At 41.6% G+C, this 21,741-nt stretch overlaps 1 protein-coding gene across 1 annotated transcript in view; it reads right to left on the bottom strand.

The window, feature by feature from the left end:
- The window catches only part of LOC133456724 (multiple C2 and transmembrane domain-containing protein 2-like), an 87,974-nt gene that overhangs the window by 17,547 nt on the left and 48,686 nt on the right, over nt 1-21,741 (bottom strand). The window contains 9 exon segments of the mRNA XM_061735279.1: nt 4,014-4,100; nt 4,102-4,134; nt 15,170-15,244; nt 15,319-15,417; nt 15,545-15,647; nt 16,583-16,685; nt 17,920-18,013; nt 19,901-20,087; nt 20,171-20,214. Coding sequence (XP_061591263.1) covers nt 4,014-4,100; nt 4,102-4,134; nt 15,170-15,244; nt 15,319-15,417; nt 15,545-15,647; nt 16,583-16,685; nt 17,920-18,013; nt 19,901-20,087; nt 20,171-20,214 — 825 coding nt within the window.

Raw genomic sequence — 21,741 nt, 5'->3', positions numbered from 1 at the left:
AATTTCAACATTAACAACATTTAATGATTTCAATGCTTTGTCTAGATCCACATTACACACATCAGTTTTGTCCTGTATTGTTAAATGTTATAACAGCAAATTTAATCAAAAGATTGTTATGTAGGGTGAAATTGCTAGCTCTACAACCAACCCTCCTCCTTTATCCGAGCTTGGGACCGGCAAAGTGACCCAAAAGAAAAAAGAAACGTTTACATTTACATCCTGCTCTGCAAGCCAGCGGCGGCTTTGCGCAAGTGCATTTTATTTGCAGTCTGGACGCGGAGTGGTGAGGGTCTCCTCTCTGCTCTGCTCTGCCCACCAGATAAGTCTGCAATAACACCAGAAAAAGTCGCTAGATTTGTCACTAGTTGCTTTTTTGAAAAAAAGTCGCTATAGGGGTCTCAAAAGTTGCTAAATCTAGCGACAAAGTCGCTAAGTTGGCAACACTGGAGGTCAGGTGGTGTACGGAGGGTCCAGAGGTCAGAGGTCAGGTGATGCACGGAGGGGGCGGAGCTTCATCTCCATGTGCGTTCCCCCTCAGCTTCATCTTCTGAACGTTACGGCCCGGCCGCCGTGGGGAGGCCGCGTGGGAATGTCATCAACGTCCATAAACTCCACCAGGATGCAAATCCCACCTGTGTGGCTGCGATAAAAACGGATAACACGGCGGCGTAACTGCAGCGCTGCTTGTGATGTCTCAGTTTAATGTCTGAATTAAAGGATGAAATAATCCTGTCAGAGCGGCAGCGGGAGCCAGAGTGGCGCCGAGCCAAAACGCTACTTGGAGACGTTTATAGCTCCTTTTTTCTTTTTTTAAGGATAATGAAAACGGAGGTGAACATCTGGTAAACACATCACTCCCCTCTGAGGCAGCAGCTGACATAAAACATATCAGATCTCTGCCCACAGCCCGGGCCGTGTTATCAGCAGCCAGGACGGAGCCGGGGACAGACGCACGGACCCTTTACTGCCGGGGTTACGCTTTATTAGCCGGGACCCCGGATCACGCTCGGCTGCAAACGTACACTCAGCCCATAAAAGATGGTGATAATTGCTGATCGTTTCAGCTTGAGAGGCATTACAGCAGCCGTGACAGCAAGAGGAGCTTTGGGAACAATCCAGATCCAACGACCGCTCAGAGAGACCGTAAAGCTGTGAGAGCTGTACGACTGGAAAACCTTTTCTACATGGTGGAAGCTTTCCTTAAACATATTAAAGATCATATTCAATTGTCTGCAGTCTCATAATCATTGAATCCTGCCGACCAATTTAAGAAACCACCATGCTTCATTTCTTCTGAAGTGCCTACTAGGAATGGGTGATATTTTACTGTTCACGATAAACCGTCAAAAAAATTCCCCACGGTAAGAATTTGTATCTCGCTGTAAAAACGATAAATTCCCGTTGATGATGTTTTTGTGTAAAACTGATTTATGGAAGGAAGGAAGGAAGGAAGGAAGGAAGGAAGGAAGGAAGGAAGGAAGAAAGAAAGAAAGAAAGAAAGAAAGAAAGAAAGAAAGAAAGAAAGAAAGAAAGAAAGAAAGAAAGAAAGAAAGAAAGAAAGAAAGAAAGAAAGAAAGAAAGAAAGAAAGAAAGAAAGAAAGAAAGAAAGAAAGAAAGAAAGAAAGAAAGAAAGAAAGAAAGAAAGAAAGAAAGAAATAAAGAAAGAAAGAAAGACTTGTGTTTTTGTGTAACAAACATGGTGGATCTGAGAGCGAGATAGATTTATAGTTAAAAAGATGGAGTTGAATTGTTTTTTTTTTATCGTCATTTTTATCGTTATTGGGATAAATGCCAGAAATTATCATGATACATGTTTTAGTCCATACCGCCCATCCCTAGTGCCTACTAGTTATTAGTATTGTCTTTTCTTTCTTTTTCTTCTTGTTTTGTTGTAGTTATCATGTTCTGTGCTCTGACTTTACATTCTGCTGAGGGCATCACTTCCTTTATTGTACATACCATGTTTTATATTATAGTTCATGCATGTTCTCCCTCTACCTAGATTTTGACCATAATCTTGTTTTTTGTACCTGTCTTTATGAAAAATTGAAAATCTTAATGAACAAAGTTTAAAGTTTAAAGGGCTAGGACCTCATAAGTTTTTTACTTCCTCCTACTCCTTTTCGGGCATGACGGTTTATTTCCCTTTGATTTTGTTTAATGACTGTTTATTGATATTCTTTTTTTTGTTGTTTTGTGTAATTTTTTTTTTTTTTATGTATGCTCGAAATAAAGATTTCAATCAATCAATAATAAAAAAAAAAAAAACAACTACTGAACTGGATTAAGACAGAAACGGCTTTTTCAAACGTAAATCCCTCACACCATGTATCACTTTAAAAACCCCATATTGTACATTTCTGTTAATACATTTTATTTTATCTGTCCTAAGTCATCCTACGTCACTTTTTGTAAAGACTCATATCCGGCACTTTAAAACCTCATATTGTACATTTCTGTTTATACATTTTATTCTATCTCTTATTTTATCTCTTATATATTTGTTTGTTTTTATATTTTTATTTTTATTGTATTGCACCAATCACCACAACAAATTACTTGTGTGTGTTAACAAACTTGGCAATAAACCCTTTTCTGATTCTGATTTTGATTGCTTTAAATTAAATTAAATGGTGTGGAGTTCCTGTTCTGCACCAAACGTTTCTAAACACTGAATTTATCTGGTTACATCTTAAAAATATATAAAAGGAAAATGCAAAAATGCTGTTTCTAAAGTAAAAAAACAAATGAGTATCGGTGGTGAAAGATTTATGTGAGTTTGGACCAGACTAACTGCTGGGACTGAGGCGTCCCACCTACTCAGGCGGGGCTGCACATTTACATCCACCACACACACACACACACACACACACACACACACACACCTACACACACACACACACACACACACACACACACACACACACCTAAACACACACACACACACCAGGGCATCCACTCTTTGTCTGGCTGACAGCCGGCAGATGGTGCAGGTGCTTCCGTCGCTGCATCTCGTCACGGAGCCTGCAGCTCTGATTCATCATGGCCGTGATATTAAGCAGCCATCTTTTCTCCTCCTCCTCCTCACCGAGGCTCGAGCTTTAGTGTTAAACACGACTACAGATGGTTCTGTCTTTCAGGCGGGGAGACGTGTGGTGGTTTGCACGTCAATATTCCCCCTAACATCCACCGGCACGGATACGGAGTATTAATTATTGCACGGTTTCGCCGTGGCAGTACTTCCCCGTGCAGAAGGTTGGCGATTTAAAGCTCGCGCTGACCCCTGATCCGTTCCTAGTGGATGCAGCTTAAGTCTGCATCATCTGTCGTTTTAAAAACTCCAAACACAATGGCCTCCCTGTGCACCCCGGCCTCCGGCGAAGCCTCGGCGCCACCTACAGGACGACAGCCGCAAAATCAGAAGGAACTTTTCATGACCCTGATCGCCTGAATAGTTAATGAAACACTTTCTGTACACCTTCTTCTTTTTTCCTTTTTTTTTTTTGTGAGAAAGAAAGTAATGATGAAAAAAAGATTAGTGTACGCTTCACTTTGAAGTCTGGGAAACAGAGCTGCTTGTGGGTTTCCGTCTTCACGTCGTGCTCGACACGTCGATCCGGCAGCGACGGGACGGATCGTCGGCCTCGGCGGCCTCGACGGCCTCGTCGGCCAGAGACCCCGTTTAATTAAACCTTTGTGTGAGTGACGGGTTCCGGATCAACCGATGCTCGGGCCGGACGGAGAGTTCACGAGCCGTCAAGAGCAGCGGCACAAAAATAGCCTCCGCTGGGAGCCGACTCCTTCCAGCTGAGGCTTAACTCTCCATCCACGAGCACGGCAGCGCTGAGAGCTCCGACAAAGAGCCGCGGCGGCAGAGCCGGTTCCAGCGCTGCACTGATCGTGATGCTCTCTGGGAGAGTTCAGGCAGAGGTTGGAGCGACTGCAGGGGAAACGGGGGGGAAACGGGGGGGAAACGGAGACGGTGTGTGCAGAAACAGGGAACACTTCACCAGGAAGGCCAGCAGGCTCCTCTGAACGCTCTCCCACTGAAAGCAGCTCTTGACGTACTGCAGAGTCGACATGATGGCTCTGTAAAGCGTTCTGAACGCGCAGCACGTTCCTCGCCAGAGCCTGAAAGACACAACGTAATAATGATGAAACAAATACCAATACAATGTTTTTATTACAAAAGAAATCATCGGTAAAAAACCTTTCCGTGAGTCGACCAACCCGCTATTCATCTGCTTAAAAATACTGACATTCAAGGACTTAGTTGATTATATTACAACACAAACCATGTACAAACTTCTACCTCCACATGTCCAGAATCTGTTTAAAATCAGGGACACCAGATACAACGTGAGAGGAACTTTATTATTTGAATCATGTTGGACACTATTCAGCCTTAAAAGACTTTATAAAAATGACGTAATTTCTCGTTATGGTATGGAAAATTAACTTTGCCAACTTCTGTACTGTTATATTTTGGGTTTTGCACAATGCACTACTTTTTATTTTTGCTATGATGGAAAATTTAAGTTATTTCTGGGTTTTGAGCTCTGTGCCTTTCTTTATTTTGCTATGACGGGATATTTGAGTTTAATATATATATATATATATATATATATATATATATATATATATATATATATATATATATAATATATATATATATATATATATATATAATATATATAAAAGCCTTGCTTCTACCTACAGTAGAAGCAAGGCACCGTACGAACCGGCACAGATACTTTCTAATACTGATTACTTTTCTAATACTGTATTTGACCCGGTCTTTGTACGTTTTGATCGTATAGAAACGTAATTCTTGCCATTTTCAGAATGAGATGTACCTGCTGGATCTACTGCCCTTACTCTTTAACAACTTGTGCTTTCTATTATTCTACCTCTTTTCTTATCATTTTATTTCATTTTATTTGTGATTTATGTTTTAATTGTGTCTTGCCGCTTTTAATTTTGATGTAAACCACTTTGAATTACCTTGTGTTGAATTGTGCTACACAAATAAACTTGCCTTGCCTTACACCCTTTCTGTTACAATGTACCAAAATAAACATTCAAACAATCAAAAACAAATAAAAAACCCCAACAAAAAGCAGATCAATACTGCTGTATTTAAGAACAAAAGGTTACAACTTCAGTTTTTGTAAGACGTTCACTTTTCAGTGAGGTAGAAACATCGTGACAGGCAGGGAACGGCGGGGAGGACTGGTGTGTTTGGGCATGAATCATTGTGGTCATGAGGGGGAAAGAGGAGAAAAAAAACACAAAAACGTCAGTAATCTGACCTGATTTTGTCAGAGGAGACTTCCAACATCCAACCCGACTGAAAACCTGCACGTTACGAGCCAGTCCTCGGTGTGTAAACCAAGTTTGGCGTTCGCGGGTAACGTATTGTCTGACAACAATGAATCTTTGTGGGAAGCACAGACAGTCAGGCACCCTGTCTCGCACCCTGTCTCACACACTGTATATCAAACTAATGCAGCGGGACACTGAGCAGGAACCCAGCCGGAGTCAGGCTCAATTAAAGCTCCGCTCGCGCGGCTAATTCTGCTCCCGCACAACAAGTTCAGGGGAAATATAAGAGTTGGTGCTGTTTGGTTTTTGTATTAATGCATAATTTTGTTGGAGGTTTTTATTCAGATGGATCATTTGGACGGGAAACAGCTGATGTTTAACGGCATTTCTGTTTAAAAGTTGCTGAAAACGATGCTCGTTATGAGTTTTCAGAAAACTTTCAGAGCCGTGGAAAAGTAAATTAACTAAAGTGAAATTAAAAAAGTGGAAAAAGAGAGTGGGTAATAGGAATGGGTGATATTTTACCGTTCACCATAAACCGTCAAAAAAATTCCCCACGGTAAGAATTTGTAATATCGCGGTAAAAATTATAAATTTTTTGGTTCTGCGTTAAATCAAGGCAGAGCAACGTACGTGTGCGTGAAGGAAGGAAGGAAGGAAGGAAGAAATGAGCCTGAAAGAAAGAAAGAAAGAAAGAAAGAAAGAAAGAAAGAAAGAAAGAAAGAAAGAAAGAAAGAAAGAAAGAAAGAAAGAAAGAAGAAAGAAAGAAAGAAAGAAAGAAAGAAAGAAAGAAAGAAACCTCAATGAAAAGGGACAAAAGTGGAGAGAAATCTCCCACAATTTGGGCATACCAGGTGTAAAGGACTCCAGTTCATAATAGTTTACAGTTAAAAATTCATGTTTCTATTGTTATGCTGCTTTTATTTTGTTATATTCTTTCAACACGGATTTGCTTTTATTTTGAAGAGACAGAAAACTAAACTGATGAAAAAGGAATGTAAACAGTAAAACGGTTCACGGTAAAACGGTAAAACATATAAGAAAAATAGGGAAAACCAATCAGAAGAAGGGCGGGGCTAATTCAGGCCAATGAAGCTCAAGGACTCAATGCCGAGTCCGATGACACCACCCAAGAGTCTTTATGTCAAACCATTCAAAAGTTATGGCAGAGAAAAGTTTTCTAGGGGGCGCTGTTGAGCCATTAGGCCACGCCCATTAATGCAAACCATGAAATATCAAATTTATCGCCAGGCCTGGCTTGCATGCAAAATTTGGTGACTTTTGGGGCACGTTTAGGGGGAAAAAAGGCCTTCCTTTCGTCAGAAGAAGGAAAAAAAGAAAGAAAGAAAGAAAGAAAGAAAGAAAGAAAGAAAGAAAGAAAGAAAGAAAGAAAGAAAGAAAGAAAGAAAGAAAGAAAGAAAGAAAGAAAAGCAGTGTTTTGGCTCCATAGACTGAATGTGGTGATAGATTTATAGTTAAACAGATGGAGTTGAATTGGTATTTTTTTATCGTCATTTTTATTGTTATCGGGATAAATGCCAGAAATTATCGTGATACATTTTTTACTCCATACCGCCCATCCCTAGTGGGTAACAATTGTAAAGGAGATGTTTGTCATGAAAAAAAGGCTGACATTTTCTCTCAGACTCAGATACATTTGACAAGTATTGGTACAAATGGGTGACGCACATGAATGTTGTAAAAGACCTTTTATGTTAACATATTATTAACATTTTCTTTCTTTCCTTTAACAACTACTACAACATGCACCTCATTATTAGGGCCCGAGCACCTTCAGTGCGAAGGCCCTATTGTATCTGTAGGAATTATTTGTATTTTTTTTATTATTATTAGGGCCCGAGCACTTGCAGTGCGAAGGCCCTATTGTATCTGTAGGAATTCTTCGCGTTATTAGGGCCCGAGCACCTTCAGTGCGAAGGCCCTATTGTATCTGTAGGAATTATTTGTATTTTTTTTATTATTATTATTATTCTTATTATTTTTCTGACGAAAGGAGGGCCTTTTTGCCCCCCTAAACGTGCCCAAAAAGTCACCAAATTTTGCACCCAAGCCAGGCCTGGCGAAAAATTTGATATTTAATGGTTTGCATTAATGGGCGTGGCAAAATGGCTCAACAGCGCCCCCTTGAAAACTTTGTGCCTCAAGCCCCACGATACGGTTTGACGTACATGCACGAAAATCGGTACACGCCTGTATCATGACGTAACTTAAAGAAAAGTCTCTTGGCGTCATGCCCGAAACCGAACAGGATGTCGGCCATTTTGAATTAGTCGTGTCATTTTGGCGAAATTTATGCCATTCCTTCGGCAGTTAATACGGCCCGAACCGTAACGAGCACCCAGGTGTGTTATACATCAAAATGTGCGTCTCCATCCTCCGACACCACGCATTACTTTTCTCTCTCAAAAGCGTTACCGTGGCGACGCTAGACGCCAAAAAGCGCGCCCACCCTTCATCTGATTGGTTCAGACAGAAAAAACTTTGCGCCTCAAGCCCCATAATACGGTTTGACGTACATGAACGAAAGTCGGTACACACCTGTATCATGTTGCAACTTACAGAAAAGTCTCTTGGCACCATGGCCGAAACCGAACAGGAAGTCGGCCATTTTGAACATTCTGAATGAATCACGTAATTTTGGAGCAATATATGCCATTCCTTCGAGAATTAATACGGCCCGAACCGTATCATGAACCCAGATGTGTTATACATCAAAATGTGCGTCTCTATCCTGCGACTACGCGCATTACTTTTCTCTTTCAAAAGTGTTACCGTGGCGACGCTAGACGCCAACAAGCGTGCCCCCCCTTCATCTGATTGGTCCATATTTGATAGTTCTCCAAAAGTCATCAAATTTTGCATGCAAGTCAGACTTGGTGATACATTTGATATTTCATGGTTTGCATTAATGGGCGTGGCCTAACGGCTCAACAGCGCCCCCTAGAATACTTTTATCTGCCATAACTTTTGAATGGTTTGACATAGGAAGTTGTGGGTGGTGTCATGGGACTCTGTAATGAGTCCTTAAGCTTCGTTGGCCTTAATTAGCCCCGCCCCTTCTTCTGATTGGTTGTCCCTTTTTTCTGCTATAACTTTTTAATGGTTTGACTCCCGCTTCCTGATTCAAACGTCTGCCGGCCCCGCCCCCCGACCAATCAGTGGCGAGTAGGGTGATGACGGCCCCGCCCCCCGACCAATCAGTGGCGAGTAGGGTGATGACGGCCCCGCCCCCCGACCAATCAGCTGTTGTAATGTGGTGACGTTAGAAATAGTCCCGTGCTCAGCCCGGTTAGAACCTCAGTAGGATGGTTACAGAAAAAGTAATAATAAAATAGTAGTGTTTTACTAATATTTATACCTCACAAATATTTAAAAAATTAGGAAAAAAAACTTCCAGACATTATATCGCTATCTTGGTCTGTCCTAACGCAGTAAGTCATAGTGAGGTATCAGCTGAGATATAGCTTGACCAGATCATTGCGGTCTTTGGTGCCAGTGGTCGGGAGTTCGAGCCTGGCAGTATGCTGAAATTTGTGTAAGCAAATTTTGTGTTTTTTTTACATCAGGATGTGCGTCTCTTTCCTGCGACGACGCACATTACTTTTCTCTTTCAAAAGTGTTACCGTGGCGACGCTAGACGTGAAAAAGCGCTCGTCCCCTTCATCTGAATGGTCCATATTTGATAGTTCTCCAAAAGTCACCAAATTTTGCATGCAAGGCAGGCTTGTCGATAAATTTGATATTTCATGGTTTGCATTAATGGGCGTGGCCTAACGGCTCAACAGCGCCCCCTAGAATACTTTTCTCTGCCATAACTTTTGAATGGTTTGACATAGGAAGTTTTGGGTGGTGTCATGGGACTCTGTATTCACAAAAGAACAAATAGTGGGGTTTTACTAACATTTATATCTTACAAATATTTTAAAAATTACGAAAAAACAATTCGGGACTCAGATTACATTGCTATGTTGGTATCTCCTAAGTCAGTCAGTCAGAAAACGGCCAAGCTGATTCGTGGCTCGGCGGTAATGTCACCGTCTTTCGTGTGGGAGATCGTGGGATCGATCCCAGCTCAATGCAAAGATTATTGTCAGCAATTTCTGTGTTTTTTTTTACATCAACATGTGCGTATCCTTCCTGCGACGACGCGCATTACTTTTCTCATTCAAAAGCGTTAACGTGGCAACACTCGACGCCAAAAAGTGCGCCCCCTTCATCTGATTGGTCCATATTTGATAGTTCTCCAAAAGTCACCAAATTTTGCACCAAGCCAGGCCTGGGGATAAATTTGATATTTCATGGTTTGCATGAATGGGCGTGGCCTAATGGCTCAACAGCGCCCCCTAGAATACTTTTTTCTGCTATAACTTTTGAATGGTTTGACATAGAGAGTCGTGGGTGGTGTCATCGGACTCGGTATTGAGTCCTTGACCATAATTGGTGCAAATTAGCCCCGCCCCTTCTTCTGATTGGTTGTCCCGATTTTCTGCTATAACTTTGGAATGGTTTGACATAGAGAGTCGTGGGTGGTGTCATCAGATTCTGTATGGAGTCCTTGACCTTCATTGGCCTGAATTAGCCCCGCCCCTTCTTCTGATTGGTTGTCCCTTTTTTCTGCTATAACTTTTGAATGGTTTGACATAGGAAGTCGTGGGTGGTGTCGTTTCTGATATGCTTATGGGGGGCGGTGGCCGTGAGTGCGAGGGCCCGTTCATCGCTGCTTGCAGCTTTAATTATTATTATTATTATTATTTTTCTGACGAAAGGAGGGCCTTTTTGCCCCCCTAAACGTGCCCAAAAAGTCACCAAATTTTGCATGCAAGGCAGGCCTGGCGAAAAATTTGATATTTAATGGTTTGCATTAATGGGCGTGGCAAAATGGCTCAACAGCGCCCCCTTGAAAACTTTGTGCCTCAAGCCCCACGATACGGTTTGACGTACATGCACGAAAATCGCTACACACCTGTATCATGGCACAACTTCAAGAAAAGTCTCTTGGAGCCATGCCCGAAACCGAACAGGAAGTCGGCCATTTTGAATTAATTGTGTAATTTTGGCGCAATTTATGCCCTTCCTTCGGCAGTTAATACGGCCCGAACCGTAACGTGCCCCCAAGTGTGTTATACATCAAAATGTGCGTCTCCATCCTCCGACACCACGCATTACTTTTCTCTTTCAAAAGCGTTACCGTGGCGACGCTAGACGACAAAAAGCGCGCCCACCCTTCATCTGATTGGTTCAGACCGAAAAAACTTTGCGCCTCAAGCCCCATAATACGCTTTGACGTACATGAACGAAAATCGGTACACACCTGTATCATGTCGCAACTTAAAGAAAAGTCTCTTGGCGCCATGGCCGAAACCGAACAGGAAGTCGGCCATTTTGAACATTCTGAATTAATCGCATAATTTTGGAGCAATATATGCCATTCCTTCGAGGATTAATACGGCCCGAACCGTATCGTGCACCCAGATGTGTTATACAACAAAATGTGCGTCTCCATCCTGCGACTACACGCATTACTTTTCTCTTTCAAAAGTGTTACCGTGGCGACGCTAGACGCCAACAAGCGCACCCCCCCTTCATCTGATTGGTCCATATTTGATAGTTCCCCAAAAGGCACCAAATTTGGCATGCAAGCCAGGCCTGGCGGTAAATTTGATATTTTATGGTTTACATTAATGGGCGTGCCAAAATGGCTCAACAGCGCCCCCCGGAAACCTTTGTGCCTCAAGCCCCACGATACGGTTTGACGTACATGCACGAAAATCGCTACACACCTGTATCATGGCACAACTTCAAGAAAAGTCTCTTGGAGCCATGGCCGAAACCGAACAGGAAGTCGGCCATTTTGAATTAATTGTGTAATTTTGGCGCAATTTATGCCATTCCTTCGGCAATTAATACGGCCCGAACCGTAATGTGCACCCAGTGTTATACATCAAAATGTGCGTCTCCATCCTGGGACTACACGCATTACTTTTCTCTTTCAAAAGTGTTACCGTGGCGACGCTAGACGCCAAAAGGCGCGCCCCCCCCTTCATGTGATTGGTCCATATTTGACAGCTGAGATATAGCTCAACCAGATCATTGCGATCTTTGGTGCCGGTGGTTGGGAGTTCGAGCCTGGCAGGATGCTGAAATTTTTGTAAGCAAATTTTGTGTTTTTTTTACATCAAGATGTGCGTCTCTTTCCTGCGACGACGCACATTACTTTTCTCTTTCAAAAGTGTTACCGTGGCGACGCTAGACGTGAAAAAGCGCTCGTCCCCTTCATCTGATTGGTCCATATTTGATAGTTCTCCAAAAGTCACCAAATTTTGCATGCAAACCAGGCCTGGTGATACATTTGATATTTAATGGTTTGCATTAATGGGCGTGGCCTAACGGCTCAACAGCGCCCCCTAGAATACTTTTATCTGCCATAACTTTTGAATGGTTTGACATAGGAAGTTGTGGGTGGTGTCATGGGACTCAGTAATGAGTCCTTAAGCTTCGTTGGCCTTAATTAGCCCCGCCCCTTCTTCTGATTGGTTGTCCCTTTTTTCTGCTATAACTTTTTAATGGTTTGACTCCCGCTTCCTGATTCAAACGTCTGCCGGCCCCGCCCCCCGACCAATCAGTGGCGAGTAGGGTGATGACGGCCCCGCCCCCCGACCAATCAGTGGCGAGTAGGGTGATGACGGCCCCGCCCCCCGACCAATCAGCTGTTGTAATGTGGTGACGTTAGAAATAGTCCCGTGCTCAGCCCGGTTAGAACCGCGGTTGAATGGTTACAGAAAAAGTAATAATAAAATAGTAGTGTTTTACTAATATTTATACCTTACAAATATTTAAAAAATTTGGAAAAAAAGGTTCCAGACATTATATCGCTATCTTGGTCTCTCCTAACCCAGTAAGTCAATGTGAGGTATGAGCTGAGATATAGCTCAACCAGATCATTGCGGTCTTTGGTGCCGGTGGTTGGGAGTTCGAGCCTGGCAGGATGCTGAAATTTTTGTAAGCAAATTTTGTGTTTTTTTTTACATCAAGATGTGCGTCTCTTTCCTGCGACGACGCACATTACTTTTCTCTTTCAAGGCTGTATGCCGAAAATTTTGTAAGCAAATTTTTGTGTTTTTTTTTATCAAGATGTGCGTCTCTTTCCTGCGACGACGCACATTACTTTTCTCTTTCAAAAGTGTTACCGTGGCGACGCTAGACGTGAAAAAGCGCTCGTCCCCTTCATCTGATTGGTCCATATTTGATAGTTCTCCAAAAGTCACCAAATTTTGCATGCAAGGCAGGCTTGGCGATAAATTTGATATTTCATGGTTTGCATTAATGGGCGTGGCCTAACGGCTCAACAGCGCCCCCTAGAATACTTTTCTCTGCCATAACTTTTGAATGATTTGACATAGGAAGTTGTGGGTGGTGTCATGGGACTCTGTAATGAGTCCTTCACCTTCATTGGCCTGAATTAGCCCCGCCCCTTCCTCTGATTGGTTGTTCCTTTTTTCTGCTATAACTTTTGAATGGTTTGACATAGAGAGTCGTGGGTGGTGTCATTTCTGATATGCTTATGGGGGGCGGTGGACGTGAGTGCGAGGGCCCGTTCATCGCTGCTTGCAGCTTTAATTATTATTATTATTTCTTTGTCAGCTATTTATGAGATATCAAGGTAAACTCTCTATGTGCTCAAGAGTAATATGGACTAAGGATGATATGGACTGAATTCAAATCCCACCGGTGGAGAAGAAATGAACTCGGAAAAGACAAACTGTATTGTGCCGACCCTGGTATCCGTTAGGGATGGGCGGTATGGACTAAAACATTTATCACGATCATTTCTGACATTTATCCCCATAACGATTAAAATGAGGATAAAAGAAATACCAATTCAACTCCATCTTTGTAACTATAAATCTATCACCACATTCAGTCTTTGGAGCCAAATCACTGCTCTAAAAGATAATAAATACTAAACTACACCAATTACATTGAATTAATAAAATCCAATTAAATGATTAAACCTGCAAAACTGGAATGACTCAGATCCGCCATGTTTGTTACACAAACACGTATCAACGAGAATTTATCCTTCTTTCTTTCTTTCTTTCTTTCTTTCTTTCTTTCTTGCTCATTTCTTTCTTTCTCTTTCTGGCTCATTTCTTTCTTTCTTTCTTTCTTTCTTTCTTTCTTTCTTTCTTTCTTTCTTTCTTGCTCATTTCTTTCTTTCTTTCTTTCTTTCTTTCTTGCTCATTTCTTTCTTTCTTTCTTTCTCTTTCTTTCTTTCTCTTTCTTGCTCATTTCTTTCTTTCTTTCTTTCTTTCTTTCTTGCTCATTTCTTTCTTTCTTTCTTTCTTTCTTCTTCTTTCTTTCTTTCTCTTTCTTTCTTTCTCTTTCTTTCTTTCTTTCTTGCTCATTTCTTTCTTTCTTTCTTTCTTTCTTTCTCTTTCTTTCTTTCTTTCTTGCTCATTTCTTTCTTTCTTTCTTTCATTCTGGCTCATTTCTTTCTTTCTTTCTTTCTTTCTTTTTGGCTCATTTCTTTCTTTCTTTCTTTCTTTCTTTCTTTCTTTCTTTCTTTCTTTTTGGCTCATTTCTTTCTTTCTTTCTTTCTTTCTTTCTTTCTTTCTGGCTCATTTCTTTCTTTCTTTCTTTCTTTCTTTCTTTCTTTCTTTCTTTTTGGCTCATTTCTTTCTTTCTTTCTTGCTCATTTCTTTCTTTCTTTCTTTCTTTCTTTCTGGCTCATTTCTTTCTTTCTTTCTTTCTTTCTTTCTTTCTGGCTCATTTCTTTCTTTCTTTCTTTCTTTCTGGCTCATTTCTTTCTTTCTTTTTGGCTCATTTCTTTCTTTCTTTCTTTCTTTCTTTCTTTCTTTCTTTCTTCTTCTTTCTTTCTTCTTTCTTTCTTTCTTTCTTTCTTTCTCTTTCTTTGGCTCATTTCTTTCTTTCTTTCTGGCTCATTTCTTTCTGTCTTTCTTTCTTTCTTTCTTTTTGGCTCATTTCTTTCTTTCTTTTTGGCTCATTTCTTTCTTTCTTTCTTTCTTTTTGGCTCATTTCTTTCTTTCTTTTTGGCTCATTTCTTTCTTTCTTTTTGGCTCATTTCTTTCTTTCTTTCTTTCTTTCTTTCTTTCTTTCTTTCTTTCTTTCTTTCTTTCTTTCTTTCTTTCTTTCTTTCTTTCTTTCTTTCTTTCTTTCTTTCTTTCTTTCTTCTTTCTTTCTTTCTTCTGGCTCATTTCTTTCTTTCTTTCTTTCTTTTTGGCTCATTTCTTTCTTTCTTTCTTTCTTTTTGGCTCATTTCTTTCTTTCTTTCTGGCTCATTTTTTTCTTTCTTTCTGGCTCATTTCTTTCTTTCTTTCTGGCTCATTTCTTTCTTTCTTTCTTTCTTTCTTTTCTTTCTTTCTTTTTGGCTCATTTCTTTCTTTCTTTCTTTCTTTCAGGCTCATTTCCTTCCTTCCTTCCTTCCTTCCTTCCTTCCTTCCTTCCTTCCTTCCTTCCTTCCTTCCTTCCTTCCTTCCTTCCTTCCTTCCTTCCTTCCTTCCTTCCTTCCTTCCTTCCTTCCTTCCTTCCTTCCTTCCTTCCTTCCTTCCTTCCTTCCTTCCTTCCTTCCTTCCTTCCTTCCTTCCTTCCTTCCTTCCTGTTGTGCGAGATACAAATTCTTACCGTGGGGAATTTTTTTGACGGTTTATCGTGAACGGTAAAGTATCTCCCATTCCTAGTCTCCGTATACCAGGTATCTGTTCATACGTTCATCAGCATCAGTACACCGGTGTTATACTTGTGTTACTGTAAAAACTAAAATACAAAAGTATAAATAAAACAGACGGCAGACATGTCGAACCTTCTTGGAGAACTTGGGGTTGTCCTCCACGAAGAGCCGCTCCGGTGGCTGGAAGGTCCTGACGCTGGCCCTGACCTGCGGGGGACACGAGACGCCGTCGGACCCGTCCTTCACACCCATCACACGTCTGAGGCTGAACTTCTACTTACAGGGTTAAAAATAACCTCCAGCTCCAGAGTGATGCTCCCCTTCGACAGCCGACCCAGGTCCTCCTTCTTCAGCGGGAACATCTGCTGTCCCCTGCGGATCTGCCGGACGACAAAGGGCATCAGGTGCTGAACTCCGGCTCCGACCTGACCGCCAGTCAGGCCGGATCACGTCTCAGCCAACCGTCACTTTCATTCAGACGGAGTAAACAGGTTTGCGAGTCCGTACCGAGAGCAGGGGGATGGCAACTTTCCCTAGAAAGTCCGGAGCCTTGTCTCCGTCGTCGTCGAAGATGGTGACCACCAGGATGTCGTGGATGTCTTTGACGGGCCTGAACGGGCAGAAAACCAGGTCCGATAGACCTTTTTAGTTCAAATATGCTTTGAAATGACTAAATAGCCAGACTGATTTGGAAACCACACATCAAACATGTACAGGCCAAAGTTTCAAAAAGCATTGCAGTCAAAGCAAAACAACTACTGGATCAGAATTCACTTTGCACACTTTACTGGTCACTAGTCTTGCCATATTTACATTATTGTGCTGAGATTTGGGGAAATAATTACAAAACTTCATTACAGTCACTTACCATCCTGCAGAAAAGAGCAATAAGGACTATTCATAAGGTCAACTACTTGGAACACACAAATCCACTTTTTATACAATCAAAACTACTGAAATTCACTGACATCATATCTTACCAAACAGTAATCATCATGTATAAAGCAAAAAACAGACAATTACCAGAAAATATCCAAAATTTATTTAGGAATCGGGAGGGAGGGTATCAGTTAAGAGGGAAACATAACTTCAAAATCTTAAACATACGAACAACCTTGAAAGGTTTCTGTATATCTATTACCGGGGTCAAGCTATGGAACAACCTAAGTGAGGAACTCAAACAAAGTCCAAATATCCAACAGTTCAAGAAAATGTACAAAAATATGTTGTTTAAAGGGTACAAAGGATAAAGTTCATGAATGATTATTGTTTAATATCATTCATTTGATATGGCATGGTGATGAGAGGCAGAGAAGCCTGTGTGTGTATGTGTATATGTATATGTATATGTATATGTGTGCATGTATGTGTAGGTATGTTTAGGTATGTGTGTATGTGTATATATGGATCCTTTTCGAATATGTCATTTATTTTCGGTTTTTCTATGCTTTATTATTTTGCTTCCTGGCATATTCGGAATAAACAGTACAAACAAACAAACAAACAAATAGTAGAAGATGGCAGAGAATCAGAAGCCAAACTCACAGCGTGAAGACTTTATTCCACTCGGGGTGCAGGCTCTTATAGATGGTGTGCGTCCGCAGACGGTCGTTTCCCAGCTCCAACACGCAGAAGGGATCGCTCTTCCCTGCAGGGAACATTAAAACTTTAACAAATCATACCTAAGGAATGTAAAGTTACGTACCTAGGAAGTATAACTGACTGTATTTGTATCTGTGTTTCCAGCATCAATAACCCTTTTAAAACCCGAATATTGGCAATAACCCGAATTTGCACGGCCATGTAAACACCAATAACCCCTTTGAATAACCTGAATTTGCTCATATTCTGGTTTTTAAAAACCCGAATATGACCTCTGGGTTACTCCTTTTAAAACCTGAATATTGGGTCATGTAAACACCAAACGGAATATCCCATCAAACGGAACAGGAATGTGTTTTCTGCACATGTTCTGTTCACAAGGAATCCTGGTCTTTTGAGTCCAGGAAGTTCTTATAAACACGGAGAAACCAAGACCAGGAGGAGACTAATCACTTCATAAATGTAATGAAGGATATGAACATTTCTGCATTTGTAGACGGTAGAAAGTACCGGGATAGAAGATTTACAAGAAGGAGAGAGAAAAGTTGAAGCAGCATTTGTTTTGAATTTGGATACAGGAAGAAGAAGCAGAAATGATGGAAATTGCGTCATGATGTTCTCCGTGCGTCACTGGTTTGATCCAGATATCCTGAATGATTAATTACCATGTAAACGGAATATTCCCAATGTTTCAGTAACCGGAATATTAGCAATAACCTGAATTTTGACTGCATGTAAACGTATTCATTGACTATTACTATTATTATTACTTGATTGTGTCTAAGCCGGAGATAGATATATCTAGATAAAATATTATTGATCACAAGCAAGAAGGCAATAACAACAAACTAGTGCAAGACTGAATCCCCTGATATAAACCGGTGGCTGGAAATCATAAGAGAGATCTATATTATGGAAAGAATGACCTATCAACTTAGAAATGGGGTGTTTTTGTGGAAAAATGGGAACAATTGATAATTTACGACACAATGAAAGATACCTAAGGAATCACTGATATGAAAATTCAAGACACTGAACCTGCATGTATAAACACGGCTCTGATTACAGAGCCTGTAGCCATGACTGCTTTGTTCTTTCTATTTTTGTTGTGTTTTGCATTACGTATACATCTATTTCTGACATGGAAATGTAGAATTCAGTGTAAACTGTTGTTGTTATTGTATAACACAAAACTACAATAAAAATTAAAGTATAAAAAAAAAAAAAAACTTTAACGAATCAGCTCAGAAGACGGTTTTCTACTTTAAAGAGTGAAATACCGTTTAAATCAGCCGCCATCAGATCTGCGGCCTTGAGAACTTTGACCTGGAGGAAACCGACGTCGCGCAGGTTCTTCAGGGACCGTTTCAGACTCTGAGGAGGGAAGCAGACGACACCACGTAAATGTTGCACGATTATCTAAATCTGTCTTTATTGGCACCAAAAAATGAAATAAAATCAACATGTTTTATAACAAGCATGAATTTATGTGAATCATCATCACTGGTGACTCAGGCCACAGAGTTCATGAATCCCAAAGCTCTACATTATTTGGCCATCAGCTTTTCAAAATAAGACGTCATGACAACGTGCAGCTCCCTGAACGCTGTCGCCGCGGCGACGGCCGTGGTCAGGCGGATGCTGCCATCTGTAGGTCTGCAGCTCCAAGCAGAGGAGCGGTGAAGAGTCTACTCAAGTCCTGATTATCTGCTTCATTCAGGACTTTAAACCAGGAATAGGTTTGGTCTCTCTATAAATGTTGACCTAAATTAAATAGCTTTTTATTTTAATGACCATGTTTGAGTCAAACATGTCTGCAAATCTTGTGATTTAAAGAATATTTATGAATCTGCACCAAATGTCCTACTTATCACCCTCGATACCTCGGTGAGGACAGAAATCTAACTACAAAAGTGTTTGCCGACACTTCATAGGTACCTATTAGGCAAAAAAGTATTTAGTCAGCGACCAGTTGTGCAAGTTCTCCCACTTAAAAAGATGAGATATACCTGTAATTTTCATCATAGGTATATCTCAACTATGAGAGACGAAATGAAAAAAATAAATAAAAAAAATCACATTGTCGGATTTTTAAAGAATGTATTTGCAAATTAAAGTGGAAAATAAGTATTTGGTCAATAACAACCTTTCTTTCTTTCTTTCTTTCTTTCTTTCTTTCTTTCTTTCTTTCTTTCTTTCTTTCTTTCTTTCTTCTTCTTTCTTTCTTTCTTTCTTTCTTTCTTTCTTTCTTTCTTTCTTTCTTTCTTTCTTTCTTTCTTTCTTTCTTTCTTTCTTTCTTTCTTTCTTTCGCAGGTCTACAGTTTAGTTTCTCTCGTCCTTTGACAGCTCTTTGGTCTTGGCCATAGTGGAGTTTGGAGTGTGAGTGTTTGAGGTTTTGGACAGGTGTGTTTTATCCTGATAACCAGTTAAAACAGGTGTCTTTTATACTGACAACCAGTTAAAACAGGTGTCTTTTATACTGATAACCAGTTAAAACAGGTGTCTTTTATACTGATAACCAGTTAAAACAGGTACATTAATTCAGGTAACGAGTGGAGGACAGAGGAGCCTCTTAAAGAAGAAGTTACAGAAATCTTGCTTGTTTGTAGGTGACCAAATACTTATTTTACCCAGGAATTTATTTACCAATTAATCCAGTAAAAATCCTACAATGTGATTTCCTGGATTCTTTCCCCCCCATTCTGTCTCTCGTAGTTGAAGTTACCTATGATGAAAATTAGACCTCTCTGGGGAAAAATTGGTGTCTGACTAAATACTTTTTTAATTAAATTACAGTGAATCATGTAAAGTCTGGACTTCTGTTCCTGCTCTCATCAGCTCGGCCTCCGGGGCTCCGACCGACTGGTTGTAAGTATTTCTGACTCTGCTGATCTCCCGGGATCTGCAGCCGATGATGCAGCCGGCTCCGGAGAAACTTGGCCTTGTGATTCGAGCCGAGGCTGCAGATGGCGGGAGGAGATTTGGCAGCGGCGGGACGGATCCACGGAGCCAGTCGGCCCCAACAGCCGGGCGGCGGATGACGGCAGCGCTGTGGCGATACGGGCTGCTTCTCTCTGCTCTTTCACATGTCGTTCCCCGTCAGAGCCATCTGAGCAGAACTTCCTCCTTCAAACTTTACAGACTCCTCTAACTGCTGCGTCCAAAACAACCAATCACCATCACGACTATCAAGACATCAGCTAAGACCTGGAGCAGCTCATTCAGGCGGTGAAGTGATGCTACAAACACTCAGGTACTGACATAGTTTTCCAGCTGGTCCTGCCGTTCCCGGGCCTCGTCCAGCGGCGCCGCCGACAGGTCGGAGATGGAGACGCCGCTGCAGGTGTCCAGTGTGACCAGGAAGATCAGGTGTCCCCTGCAGTGATCCAGCAGACACTTGAAGAGCTTCCTCTGGTTGAAGGGGACGCCGGACAGGTCCACCTCACACCTGCAGACACACAGACGCACAGTTTCAGTCATGAAGAGTAAATAAGCAAATAAAGGACGGCCTCCAGAGTCCCGGCACAGTACATCCAAGTGATCGCCGCAGCTTCGTGGCACTCGAAACCCGGAGACTGTTGGGGGGGGGGGGGTTAAAGGAGGGGGGGCCAGGAAGGCGTTGAGAATGAGGGAGGTGTTTATCAGCAAGTGTGTGTGTAGCGGTAAGTCCGTGAAATTTGCTCAGAGCTGCTCTCAGCCAATGTCCTTGATGTTATCAGGCGGCTCGGTCAGTTCTGAAAAGAGTCCACATATGTTCCTGAAGAGGGGAGGGCTAGTGGGGGCAGAGTCACCTTGTTTACATTCCACCAGGAAGATTGTGACAAGTCAAGGCCAGATTATAGAATCAACAATTATTTTGCAAACAGACAGACTCAGTAATTTTCCGTCTGCCTTAAGTCTCTGGTTCCTCAGTGGCGACTCCAATCAGACGAATTTGTGATCAATTCCCGCCAAGCCGAGCTTCCAACTTCTCCAAGGTCTTATCCATCTTGCCAATGAGCTCAAAGACCGCCGCCAGCCTGCGATTCTGTTCAAGAATCGCATCTAGCTTACGGCTTTGCTCCCCCAACGTTAAAGTCTGAGCGTTGTCCTTGCTTGTCCCTTCAGCCACATCGGGCAGCTCTGAAAGAGCCAAAACAGCTGTCGACGACTTACGCGTTTGTCGGTAGACCAGGAATCCCCCTCCTCCGATTAGGAGAAATCCTGCTATCATAAATCCAATTATGAAGCATCTTCAACGTCCTCTACACACAGAATCGCCAAACACAACGGTTTCCAATATTTGTAGGAATCCATTGTGTATACAGCAAAAAATGTCCCATCGGGGCAGGAGGGCTCCCTTACCCCCTGACGTTTGTCGCAAAAATTTGGTCAATTGTGCTGAGATACCAGTTAATCAATTCCATGATTGTAGAATTTGAGAAAAGGAGAGGCTCTGAAGACGAGACAGGACAACAGCAGTAGCAGGGCAGATAGATAAGGGAGAGGAGCAGAAAAGCGTCCGCCTTCGTCGAGAGCCGGAAGAAGAAGTTGTAAACTCAAATGAGAGTCTTCTGTATCTGGAATGATTGTATTTTTGAGTCTATAAGGTAACAATAATATAATAATAAGATAACCCAAAATGGGTTTGGCTAAATACAATCTTTGACTAAAACTAGACTAATATGGTCCTGGACAATTCTGACTAAAACCGACTGAAACTTGACACAACTAAAAGGAGAATGAACGTGACTAAAACTAATAAAAACTAAAATGATAGCTGGACACAAAGACAAGACTAAAACTAAAACTGAAACAGGCTGATGAAAACAACACTAGCTCCAGGTTCACCAGACCTGAACTAGTCCGAACTGACCGGTCGAGACCCGTGTAGGTACTGTATCATCTACGGAGGGTCAGAACCGACTTCAGTCATTTTGGAGAATAAATAGAGCATAGCAGCAAGTCCCACTGGAAGATCTTAAAGATTAATTAGTTTCTATTCTGCCCTTTTTGTGGCTCTCACCACATATGCTCTGTTTTAATAAGATGGGCTCTAAAAAGATGTAACAACAAGTGAAGATAAACCAGTAAATTAAGATGGCAGCAGGCCGTGGTGTTTT

The sequence above is a fragment of the Cololabis saira genome, chromosome 2 (assembly GCF_033807715.1).
Source record: "Cololabis saira isolate AMF1-May2022 chromosome 2, fColSai1.1, whole genome shotgun sequence".
NCBI classification, from domain to species: Eukaryota; Metazoa; Chordata; class Actinopteri; order Beloniformes; family Belonidae; genus Cololabis; species Cololabis saira.
The sequence above is the reverse complement of the archived record's forward strand: the minus strand, read 5'-3'. Positions and strand labels throughout refer to the sequence as shown.